This window comes from Simochromis diagramma, unplaced genomic scaffold (genome assembly GCF_900408965.1).
Source record: "Simochromis diagramma unplaced genomic scaffold, fSimDia1.1 OVJJ01000480.1, whole genome shotgun sequence".
NCBI lineage: Eukaryota > Metazoa > Chordata > Actinopteri > Cichliformes > Cichlidae > Simochromis > Simochromis diagramma.
Window position 1 is genome coordinate 9,699 of NW_024387302.1, and position 13,050 is coordinate 22,748.

General features: G+C 42.1%; 1 protein-coding gene across 2 annotated transcripts; it reads right to left on the reverse strand.

Moving 5' to 3' along the window:
* Window positions 1-2,509: 2,509 nt before the first annotated feature.
* On the reverse strand, window positions 2,510-8,039 carry LOC120716582 (sterile alpha motif domain-containing protein 3-like). 2 transcript variants are annotated; one of them, XM_040004117.1, is made up of 8 exons: window positions 7,442-8,039; window positions 7,113-7,272; window positions 6,867-6,954; window positions 6,516-6,671; window positions 5,873-6,079; window positions 3,339-3,510; window positions 3,127-3,206; window positions 2,510-3,022 (listed from the first exon to the last, which is right to left on the reverse strand). In XM_040004117.1, coding segments are annotated over exons 2-8 (1,002 nt in total). In that variant the 5' UTR covers window positions 7,115-7,272; window positions 7,442-8,039; the 3' UTR covers window positions 2,510-2,725. The 2 variants fall into 2 exon arrangements, with proteins under 2 accessions (XP_039860051.1, XP_039860052.1); XM_040004118.1 differs by lacking the exon at window positions 6,516-6,671.
* Window positions 8,040-13,050: the final 5,011 nt, after the last annotated feature.

Genomic DNA, 13,050 nt, shown 5'->3' on the forward strand with positions numbered 1-13,050 from the left:
TTCTCTCACCCCCATTCTCTGCGACCTGCTGGAGCCGGGGGGCTAGGAGGAGGAGTTGGCCGTCCGACTGCGGTCTGGAGTGTGGGGCCTCCTTGCTGCTGCGGAGTCGGGGCGGTCTGCCTCCCCCCACCGCAGGGAAAAGGGTAACACCACCTGGGTCTGGGTGCAGTTCCCCCCTCCAGGGGCAAGGGTACCTAGACCCGGGGCTTAGAGTACGCTCGGGGAGTGGGATCGTGTGTACAGCGTCTCTTTATGTCTGTCTCCACGTTGGTTGAGTGTGGAGTAAGTGCATATGAGAGCATGAGGGTGGGAATGGATGTTTGTATATGTGTGTGCCTGTATTTCTGTGTCTATATGTCAGGTTGGGTGTCAGGCGCCACCTCTCTGGGGACATCTTAGGCCCTCCAAGGTTTGGAGGCCTATCTCCCCCTACCACCACTTCCCCTGCCAGTGGCGGACTCCCTCAGACATCGGTGCGTTGGTGGTTCTTTGTGTCCGGGGATGGGCGTCCAGGTACACACCGGCTCACTCCTTGGCGACCGCTTATCGGGGCCTGGAGCCTGGGGCTCGCTCGGGCCACTTCGGAGGTGGGGTGCCCCCGGCCTCTCGGCCTGGGACTCGGTCACTCAGGCACGGCTGGCTGCCGGCGGAGCTCACGGGCGCATCACTGCAACTCCCCCTGGCTTCTGCTCCGCGGCTGCTGAGTGAGCCCTCATCTGGGACTCTCCTCAGCTCTTTCTGGGACAGTGGCGCGGCTGCCCCTCTGTTGGTCTTCCTTGGTCTCTTGTGTTCTGGGGACCTCTGGATGTCTGGAGTTTTGATCTCCTCCATACCTGCTTCATGCCCTGGAGGACGGGGCTGTGGCCCCCCCACACCCTCTAGCAGATCATTACATGAAGGAACCTTTTAAAAAACAAAAAACAAGCGCGTCCATGCTCACAGGTGTACACACGGGTGATCACACACACAAACTACACCCTTTTTGGCTCCTACCTCAAAGCACACTGTGTTCTGTTGATCTTATGTGCTGCACAATAATGTTTAATATTTAGTATTTACTGTCATATTCCCATATATAATTGTGATGTTGTTTATTCTATTACTCTTGTTCTCTTCTGCTTGTTTTCTTTTTTCTTTCTCAGCAGGTGATCCAGGTGATTGATATATGCATCTTTTTTTCTTTTTTTCTTCTTTTTTTTCTTTTTCTGCTCATTCTGTTGGTTTTTGGTTTTTGCCCTTCTCCCCCGTCCCTCTTCTCAGCTGTTTCTCTTTCCCTCTTTCTTTCTCCCCTTCTTTCCCCCAGTCAAGTCTGTCCCATATTCAGTAAGTGAAAATAAAATAAACAATAAAAGGTGAATCAAATGGACCATTATGGCAAGGCTGGGATGGTCAATTTGGTAAAGTAAATCCGTTGGGCATCTTTCTTTGCCTTTAGACAACAATTCTGATGGCAAAAGAGCCAAACGGGACAGGCAAAAAAAAAAAAAGAAAAAGAAAAAAAAAAGAAGCCATGCAATACCAACAAATTCTACCAGTGTTAAATGACATAGAAAAACCACCAATCATGTGAGCTGATAAATTATCACAAGATAAAGTTGCAAGAGCAGCATGAATAGTGTGTTCAGTTTTATCAATGGTAAAAGTAAAGCCATCAGTGGAAAGTTTTTCCAAATCATCAAGCAAAGGTTTAAGGATAACATGCCAACCACACCGCTTAACGAAAGAATAGCGTACCAATAACGCTAGATGAATGTGTCTCTGCTGAGAAGTGTACCTTTTGTCCAAATTGCCTACAGTGTAATAAAATGCACTAAGTTTGTGTTTGGATCGTTTAGATCCTAGGGGATTAAGTACTTCAAATTCATCCTAATAAAAATGAAGTCGCAGTGCATTTGGGTTATCCTTGAAGAATTGATGATGTCTGAAGATTTCTCCATCAGAGTAATCTGTTAGAAATTCATCAGTTTCCGAATTGCCACTTGAAAAAATGTGATCTTGTATGTCTTCATGAGAAAGATAATTTTTTAGCACATTATCAACAGGCACATATGAATACGAGCCAACTGTATGACCCACAGAGTCTCTTAATTTGCAATGAACAGGCTCTGTCATGTTGAGCTTTGATTTGCAATGTTCTTTGACCAAATAAGGAGATCGAATAGCTGTTGAAGCCTTCTCAAAAAATTCATTTGAATGCAGGACATTTTTAAGCTCTGGACACAAAGACACGTCAAGACCCATTTTCTCTAAATGATATGCTATAAAAGCATCGTAGTTCTCCTTGAAAAAACACATCAGAAAATTTACGTCTTCCACAATTTCTTCCTGAACAGAGACTGGTAAAGAATTTTTCTCTCTGCCCTTAAGAATGAACTTGAAAAGATTGTCTCTGAAATTTATCAAAAATTCATCCCAGGATGGAGGGGTTTCAATATTTTCAGTTATGTCATTTGCAAATTCATTTGGGTGTGGACTGACTACCTCCTGCTCATTTTCATCTAAGTCTTTATGGGGACACAACACCTGTTCTCTGTGTTTCCTATACACATGTCGTCTGAAAGATTCATATTTTTTGAAGGAAGAACAGCAATCACTGAGTCCACAAGTTATATCAAAATTGGCATCATGGGAATGAATAAGTCCTACTGTATGTGCTGAATAAGCTTTGTCAAACTAAAGGTTCTTCTGCCACATTTGGAGCACTGATATGGCTGAGGCATGGTGGTCAATACAGAAGATTTATTTGTCTGGTGACTGTGATTGGCAGAGGCCGGTCCTCACCCTCATCTATTTTCACAATGTACTTTTGGAGAAAAATCAGGGTGTTCTTCAGATGTTTTGGGTAAGCAAGGTTGAAGACAAAATAAAAGCAGAAAGAAGAGATGATTCCTTCAAAAATACACGAGCTTCTGCACACTTCACTGCCATCCAACTTCACAATGTTTGGAGCGCTTCTGGAGAACACTGGTTTCCAGTCTTCATGAAGTAGCTGAACAGTTGGATAGGGGGTTTTAGGATGAACCTTTGAAGTCAAAAGAGAAGGTAGAGGAAAGCAATATCTTAGTCTCTTAACAAAAGATACATTCGTTTTCCTTTTATATAGACTAAATATTTTAATACACACACCTCTCCAAGTATGACAAAGAGATTCAGTTTCTCCTTAAAGACATATGGCAGGAATAAAAGTGCAGCCCTTGTGTCAAGATCTGCCAAAAAAACAAAAAACAAAAAAAAAAACCCACAAGATCACCCATGCATTTTATCTGGCATTTCCAGTTACCTATAAAAATTATATAAAATGGAAGCCTTGAAGTTAAAAAAAAAAAAAAAGCAAATACCTGGTAGGTCATCAGTGAGAGCCTCCTCTCTTGCATCAAGGTAGAGCTGGTAGAGTGGGGTTTTCCCTCGTGTAAGGTCAATCACCTTTGCTGCAACACATGAGAGCCCTTCACGAAATCGCTGGCTTACATTACCCGTTGTTGGTTGGATCCACCCGAGTTCGTTGCACAGCTACAAGTAAAAAATTCATTTTCAGTACAAAATAACAGTGTATGAAAATGAAATAATCTAAAGTTGATATTAATTATCAAGCAAGCAAGCAATTTATTTATATAGCGCTTTCAGATCAGCCACCAGCTGAACACAAAGTGCTGTACACTTGACATGCCAAACATGATACATTGAGCATGTTAAAAAAATGAGAAAAATAGTAATAATAATATAAGATAAGTAAAATATATATATATATATATAAATAAAATAAAAAAATTAAAAAAAACACACATTTAAAACAATAAAATCAGCACATTAGATTAAAACAATAAAATCAGGGTCAGACTGTGTCATAAGCCAAAGAGTAAAAATGAGTTTTAAGACGTGTTTTAAAAGTGGACAGTGAAGGGGCCTCTCTAATGTGCTGGGAAAGATTGTTCCACAGATTAGGAGCAGCAATAGAGAAGGCCCTGTCCCCTCTGAGCTTTCTCTTGGACCTGGGTACCTCCAGGAGCAGCTTGTCAGCTGACCTGAGAGACCTGGGGGGTGAGTAAGGATGCAGAAGCTCAGAGAGGTAAGTTGGGGCAAGACCATTTAAACATTTAAACACAAACATGAGAATTTTAAAATGAACTCTAAGATATACAGGCAGCCAATGGAGTGAAGCCAGGACGGGAGTTATGTGCTCTCTCTTACGAGTTCTGGTTAAAAGTCGTGCAGCAGAATTTTGGACCAGCTGCAGACGAGAGAGAAGATGCTGACTAACTCCACAATATAGTGCATTACAGTAATCTAAACGACATGAAATAAAAGCATGGATTACCGTTTCAAGATGCGGCCTGGATAAAATCGGTCTTATCTTTGCCAAGCGCCTTAGATGATAAAAACTGGACTTGACAATACCCCTAATTTGACTATCTAATTTAAAATCACTGTCCATCTTAAAACCCAGGTTTGTAACAGGGGTCCCAAATCAATAGCGGAGGGTTCACAAGGTCCACTAGGACCAAACAGAATGACCTCAGTTTTGCTGGAATTGCATCTTAGAAAGTTTAGGGACATCCAAGATTTAATGTCTTCTAGACATGCTAAAAGTGGCTTAATAGAGAAGGCATCGTTCTGCTTCAGAGGCAGATAGATCTGACAGTCGTCAGCATAGCAGTGGAAGGATATTCCATGCCTTCTGAGGATGGTTCCAAGGGGCTGTAAATATAATGAAAAAAGCAGAGGCCCTAAAATTGAGCCCTGCGGGACCCCAGACTGAAAAGTGGCAGAGGAGGACTCATACCCTAAAAAGTTAACACTAAAAGTTCTGTCACAAAGATAAGACCTAAACCATTTCAAAGCAGTACCACGAATGCCTGCAAGATGGTGCAAGCGAGACAGTAAAATGTTGTGGTCTACAGTGTCAAAGGCAGCTGTTAGGTTAAGGAGGACAAGAACAACATGATTGCCAGAGTCACAGGAAAGGAGGATATCCTTAAAAACCTTTAAGAGTGCTGACTCCGTGCTATGCAAGTTTTTAAAACCTGATTGAAAGACCTCCAGGATACCATTCTCATTTAAAAAATCCATCAATTGGCAATGTACAATTTTCTCTAAGATTTTAGACATAAAAGACAACTTGGAGATAGGTCTGTAGTTAGCCAATACAGTGTGGTCCAGGGCAGGTTTCTTAAGCAAGGGTTGTACTACCGCATGCTTAAAATTAGCAGGGACTACACCAGATATTAAACTGCTGTTTATAACACTAAGAACAGCCTGGCCTATGCTAGGAAAAATCTCCTTAAAAAATTGTGGTGGGACTGGATCATTTGGGGAACCAGAGGGCCTCAGGTGGCCAACCACATCCTCTAAATAAGAAAGAGACACAGGCTCAAACTGGTTAAAAACAGCAGAGCAAGGGATCAAGACAGAGGGGTCAGACTCAGGGGAAGAAATGAGAGCCCGCGTGGTTGCAACCTTCTCAATGAAAAAACACATAAAATCATTAGACAGTTTATGAGAGGCCTCTAAACAGTCACTTTGTGGAGCATTTAAGACTAAGTCAATAGATTTAAATAACACACGTGGATTGTGACTGTTGGAGGAAATGATCTTAGAGAAGTATTTTCTTTTAGCCTCTTTGACTGCATCCTGATAGAGGCGCCAGCAGTCCTTTAGGATTTGAAGAGACACCTGCAGTATGGTGTATGTATGGTGCTGCATAATTATTTTTTTATAGAATTTAACAACAATACTGTAAGAAGTTACATGAACATACAAAAAAAGGAAAGAGGGACAGATGAAGAAAGCAAGGTCAAGGGCAAATAAAATTTACTACTATAAACATGTTAAATGTGACAGCTATTTCCAAGTTCAATTCAGCTTTCTGACTTACACCAGTAGGCATCCCTAAGAAGGGGTACTTCTTCAACACATCCTCCACAGGCATACCATCTGCTATTTCTTTTTGCCGCCAAGCAAACGTTTGCTGCATACGGTTATGAACCACCACGGTATCTGGTTGCATCTTCTGATATTGGCACTGTAAGACCTTTAAGTGGGCATCTATGGATAATAAATCCTCTCCTTGGACGCATGGTCCCTTGAAAGAAAGCAAGAGTGAGAAGAGAAAGTCAAAACAGATTAGAAACCCAACATAAGACTAAATATACAATTAGAGCTGACACGATCTGTGCATCACAAAGAACCATGAACCAATATTTAAAATATGGAAACTCTGAAATAATTTCACATAAAATCTTAATTGTTAACTTGAAATTTTCATTTTGGAGTCATATTTAAAATGTTTTTTTTTTTTTTTTTAATCTAGTTCACCCTCTTTTAGCGCCTTCCAATTAATAATTTTTTATGAGGTAGAAGTATTAGCACTGGTACTTTGTATTAGCAAGTGCTCTAATCCAAGTATTGGTATTGTTTCGGTTTGAAAAAAGGGGTACAGTTGCATCCCTAATCCTTAGTTTTAGATGTAATAACAGATGCAAGAGCATTTTATAGCTCAAGATGTCCCTCACACCAACCTGACAAACATTTCTCTGACTTGTTTGTTGACATTTATTAGGCTGCCCTCTCCTCGTAGAACCAAACTTCTCCTTACAACGCCTCACTGCCTCACTGTCGACTAGTGGTGCCCGCTCTGATTTGAATTTACGTCTCAAAGACATATGCCATGTGTGCTTGTTGAACAGAAACATAAGTTACTGTAAAAACAATCTACACAAAATACATCCAACAAAGAATCAGTAAACATACTTCATACAAACCTACTGAGAGGCTACAGATTGTCTTACTAACAAAACAAGATCGAAAAAAGCTTCACTTTTACTTTGTAATCTTGAAGGAACCTTATGCAAATTTTAAATTTAACTTACATAACCATTTCCCTCACGATCCTTGAGGAAAGGATACTTCATTACCAGCGTCTTCACAGCTTGCACATATTCAGAATTTGTGGGATACCTGTAATATCAGAAGAAACATAAGTGTTAGAGCAACTGCTGACAAACAAACTTTATCAACTGTCAGTTATTGTTTCTTAGTAATGTAGCGTTTATTTTCAATATGACAGATTCAGCTTTTTCTAAAGCAACAAGCTAACATTACCCTGATTAACTTACATAGTATACTGTGCCACATCTTCATATAGAACTCTTGATTATTGTGTGTCTGTCCCTTGGATTTTTATGGCACGGTTCTTTGTTGTCCAGTTTTAGTTGCAGATTTTTGGGAAATCTTGGAATTTCAAAAGAGGCTGGCAGTCTCAAAGTATTTTCATTGCTGTGAAAACAGTTAAGTGTTTGTTTTTATTGCATGAATTGAAGTATAAAACACTACAATAACAATACATATGGTAGAAACAATGATCATATTAACTAAATCCTAAAAGTGCATAACGGCCAACATGTATGCTTCAGACATACTAACTTCATTATAAATAAGAAAATACCTTATTGAAGTTGACGAAGTAGATGGTTGCCAGTCTTCTGGAGAGACAGTCTGTAGAGTCAGCGTCACTGAAGATTCCTTCATCCTTGACACAAATTGGTTGAATTTAACCTGCTTTTTGAAGGATCCTTGGAAAAGGTATGCAACCATAGTCTCAGTAAGACCGCAGTCAACTGTGTCACCATCAACCTCATTGTCTGCAAGATAAATGGTAGTATAAACTTTAAATTCCATGTAAGGATATTTATCACCACATTTTTACATGGGTAAAAACCGTATATCACACACATTAAAACCTTTTGTACAACTTCTTTCAGTTCAAAGAAATATTCATTAAAAAAAAAATCAGTAAATTAAATAAAATAAACCAAATTTTTAGAGTGAATCCTCTCGATATGCAAAGTTTTCATTTTTAAATTTAAATGTTTGTTTGGGACTACTGGACACAGGAGAGCAGAGTCTGAGCATGCTTTTGTGCCCTTTCAAGTTTGGAAGAAAAAGAAGACTAGAATGCTGTAATTTGTTAATATTCACTACTAAGGTGACTCCTTTCTCCAGATTTCCGACAGTTTCTGCCGTCTGTTCTTTCAGACCGATTACTTATAGCAATAACACCCGCAGGACCGTATTACAAGCTCAGATTACATGCTGAAAAAGTTCCCACATTGCTTAAAACGCGACTATCAAACCCCAGCTGCGACACCCTTGTTATATTTTAAACAAGTGCGGCGTCAAGATATTTCCTTTAAACGTTATATTCAGCCGCCCATGTGTGTTGATGGCCTTGGAATGGATGTAAAAACGTGATTTTATTAAACCATTAATAAACTAACGGTAAACTGCATTCAGCTACCAGGGAATCAAATTTCGCGCCGTTCCGCTGCGCAGGGGTTACTGAATCCATAGACTGTGGCCGAACCACATATATAAGTTCAAACTTATACAAATACTATGTGTACACATTTTTCATTTTTCAGAACTGTGACCTCAACTTTACACATGAAATGTTTGTAAAAACTTTTGTAAAAAGACATAATTTGAGCTAAGAGAGTGCCGAAACTAGCTAAATTGCTAACATACGTTAAGCTAGGCTAAACCAATAATTAGTAATTACGCTACATTTTTCTTTAAATAAAACTTACCTCTGTGTGATGGACCGAGTTGAAAAACAGGAGGAGCCCAGGAGTTATTAGAAAAATATAGTTTCCATTTATTTAACCCCCAAAAATTATATTTACAAGACTAATAAATGTTGAGCTCATAAAAGAGGTCAAAGAAACAAAACTGAACTCAGGCACAGACTGCAACCTTAACAAACCAAATGACTGCCCAAACATACATAATTGACCTAAACATGAAATGACATACAAGGGTATATATAATGGCTGATCAGACCATTGTGACACATGAGGGGTAACAAACAAACACAATCATAAATCACAAACGATGCAGTACAATCTAGTTTGTTAATAAACTAAACACTAAAGAAGAAAATCAAAAACCCCATTAAACCCTGAACTCAAATATTTAATTAAATACAAACACTTTGTTTTTAAAGTAAAGAAAACACACATTCCCCCCTTCAGCAGGAAGTGGTGGTGTAGTCCAATTATCTTCCTTTGTATTTAATGGTTTCAAACCCTGGCTACCATCTTTTGTCCAGCAACTCCCAGGGATGATGGCAGGTAAGAAATAAAAAGACAAAAGTTAGTCAGAAAGCAAAGAAATTAAGTAGTATGAATACATAAGTAAACTAAATGTGCGCGCTTACAAATAGAACAAATGTATCCAAACCAATCAATAAAGTTATTGGAAACTAAAATGTATTACTATGTTCAAATGAATGAAAATACAAAAGTTACCGACTTTAGAGTGTGGCCACAGGTTTGGCCATCACACTCTGAAACGCTGAGCTTCAGCTTCGGTGACATCTAAGCCCCACTCTTGTATTTTTGTTAAGAGTTCCACGGTTGAAAGTGAACAGAGCACACCAGGTAGGGTTGCCAACTCCCTGAAAAATAAATAAGGGACACCTCGTGGCCAGGGCCGGGCGACCCAGTTGTTTTCACCCTTCCCAGTGTGGTGAATTTTCTAGCTCTTTTTTTGTGTGTGAAATTCTTTTTTTAACAATTTGACTTGAAGTTGATTTAAGTAGATGCATATTCTATTCTTTGTGATATGAACACATGTGAAACAAATGATCATTTAGCCATTTATTTTTAGCTCAAAATGACAACATTAACACAATAAAACAGGTCTCTTTCTTAAACAGAAGCCTGTCATGCTTAACTTTTGAGAATATAAGTAAATCTTTCTTTAAAAGAACTCTGTCCTGCTTAACTTAAAATAATAGAAAACAATAGAAAGAAAAATATTCTTGTAACAGTGCACATTTAGTGCATTTAGTACAATTGGCTTCAGTTGAGGTATTATTTCAGCTTTTCTAATGCTAATCAGCTGCTCCCGTTTGAAAACCCGCTTGTTCCCATGATTACGCATCATAACTCATCATCATTATTCATCTATGTATTACTTTTATGTATTAGTCATCAATTTGTTGTAATCATCTATCCTTGCAGTTGTTTATTACACAAAATAAGTTATATTATCACACTTCTGGCCACATAGCGCTGATATTCACTGCACATGTAGGAGGGATTCCCTCTCTGCAGGAGGGGGAGACACAGGAGAGGTGGAGGAAGATCTCAGCCTGGGTGTTTATTGTCTTATGTAGTCTGGAAGATGAGTGGATGGTGGGGTGGGTGCAGTTTTCTCTGTGGTGGGGTTGGGTGGACTGTCCCGGGCTCTGTGGGGCCGGGAGGCGCTGCTGCGCTGGGCCCCGGTCTGGATGGGCCTGGGCCCCCTTTCCCTGGCGGGTCGCGGAGTATGGGGGTGCCTACTGGGGTCAGCGGGGGAGCTGGCCCCAGGGAGGGGTCACTTGCCCCTCCCTTCCTTCCCTCCCCATCTCCAGCTGCCTCCCTCTTCCCGCTCCACCACAACCACCCACACATGCAGGACCTTGGAGTAGGGGTATGTCACCAGGGTGCAGAGGAGGCTACCCCCCCGTCCCCTTCTGGCTGCCTCTGCCTCAATTTTATCCCACAACTTAGACATTCACATTACTCACACTCTCATTACACATACATATAGGATCTTGGGGGTGGGCACGATACACGGAATCCAAAGTACCATCAGGGTGTACACCTCACCCCTGGCGTCGTTGCCCACCTCTCAATGTTAAATACACGTAGACATTGAGGGCTAGCAGGAGGGACCATGCGCTTACCTGCTGCTCTCTGGCAGGTAGCTCCATGCCCTCCTGGGTTTTAAATGCACCTTAGAACACACATGCATCAACACTACAATGAGCGGGTGGAGGGAGGTTTGGAGTCTTCTCTCACCCCCATTCTCTGCGACATGCTGGAGCGGGGGGCTAGGAGGAGTTGGCCGTCCGACTGCGGTCTGGAGTGTGGGGCCTCCCTGCTGCTGCGGAGTCGGGGCGGTCTGCCTCCCCCCACCGCAGGGAAAAGGGTAACACCACCTGGGTCTGGGTGCAGTTCCCCCCTCCAGGGGCAAGGGTACCTAGACCCGGTTTGTAGAGTATGCTTGGGGAGTGTGATCGTGTGTACAGCGTCTCTTTATGTCTGTCTCCACGTTGGTTGAGTGTGGAGTAAGTGCATATGAGAGCATGAGGGTGGGAATGGATGTTTGTATATGTGTGTGCCTGTATTTCTGTGTCTATATGTCAGGTTGGGTGTCAGGCGCCACCTCTCTGGGGACATCTCAGGCCCTCCAAGGTTTGGAGGCCTATCTCCCCCTACCACCACTTCCCCTGCCAGTGGCGGACTCCCTCAGACATCGGTGCGTTGGTGGTTCTTTGTGTCCGGGGGTGGGCGTCCAGGTACACACCGGCTCACTCCTTGGCGGCCGCTTATCGGGGCCTGGAGCCTGGGGCTCGCTCGGGCCACTTCGGAGGTGGGGTGCCCCCGGCCTCTCGGCCTGGGACTCGGTCACTCAGGCACGGCTGGCTGCCGGCGGAGCTCACGGGCGCGTCACTGCAACTCCCCCTGGCTTCTGCTCCGCGGCTGCTGAGTGAGCCCTCATCTGGGACTCTCCTCAGCTCTTTCTGGGACAGTGGCGCGGCTGCCCCTCTGTTGGTCTTCCTTGGTCTCTTGTGTTCTGGGGGCCTCTGGATGTCTGGAGTTTTGATCTCCTCCATACCTGCTTCATGCCCTGGAGGACGGGGCTGTGCCCCCCCACACCCTCTAGCAGATCATTACATGAAGGAACCTTTTGAAAAAACAAGCGCGTCCATGCTCACAGGTGTACACACGGGTGATCACACCCACAAACTACACCCTTTTTGGCTCCTACCTCAAAGCACACTGTGTTCTGTTGATCTTATGTGCTGCACAATAATGTTTAATATTTAGTATTTACTGTCATATTCCCATATATCATTGTGATGTTGTTTATTCTATTACTCTTGTTCTCTTCTGCTTGTTTTCTTTTTTCTTTCTCAGCAGGTGATCCAGGTGATTGATATATGCATTTTTTTTTCTGCTCATTCTGTTGGTTTTTGTCTTTTGCCCTTCTCCCCCGTCCCTCTTCTCAGCTGTTTCTCTTTCCCTCTTTGTTTCTCCCCTTCTTTCCCCCAGTCAAGTCTGTCCCGTATTCAGTAAGTGAAAATAAAATAAACAATAAAAGGTGAATCAAATGGACCATTACGGCAAGGCTGGGATGGTCAATTTGGTACAGTAAACCCGTTGGGCATCTTTCTTTGCCTTTAGACAACAATTCTGATGGCAAAAGAGCCAAACGGGACAGGCAAAAAAAAAAAAAAAAAAAAAAAGAAAAAAGGAGGGATTTCCTGTGGCGTTCAGTTCTGCATTTGGAGATAATGAGTCTTTTGCTATGCGTGCTGCGATGGTCTATCATGGAGACATGCATTTGTGGATTGTCCATGATACTGAGAAGCTTTTTTAGAAGTTTCCTCTCAGACACCTCCATCAGGTTTTCCAGTCTTACACCCAGGACAGAACCAGCTTGTTCAGCCTGTTGACATCACCAACTCATCCCTAACCCTTCTATCGCTTCACCGAACGCGATAGAAGCGACCAAAAAGCGCCACACGCCCCTAGCTGGTCGCTTTCACATTCGCACCTTGAAGCGCATCCAAAGCGAACTGGTCGCACTTTAAAATATGCAATTTTCACACGCGTGAAGCGTAAATGTGGGAGGAAGTAGTACCAGACGGTAGGCTTGCAAAATGGCAGCTGTCGATCTAGCGTTTGAAGAGAGAGTCTCCCTTCTCTATTTACTGTGGAGAGCAGAGCAGCAGCGTAATTGGACGAGAAGGTTATCAAAACCAAACATGATAAATTTGGCAAGTGCAGAAGACGCGACACGGAGGAGATTTGTCAATCAGGCTGCAGAATGCAATGCGCATTGTTGAAAGCTGTACTGTGCAATAAAAAAATCTGCAAAAAAGAGAGGCAGTGAAGGATGAATAGCGGGACCACCGTATACTGTTTATTAATAAAAAATAACATATATACCTATATGACAACATGCATAAATTAACTGCCTACATTAATTCATTGCAAACAA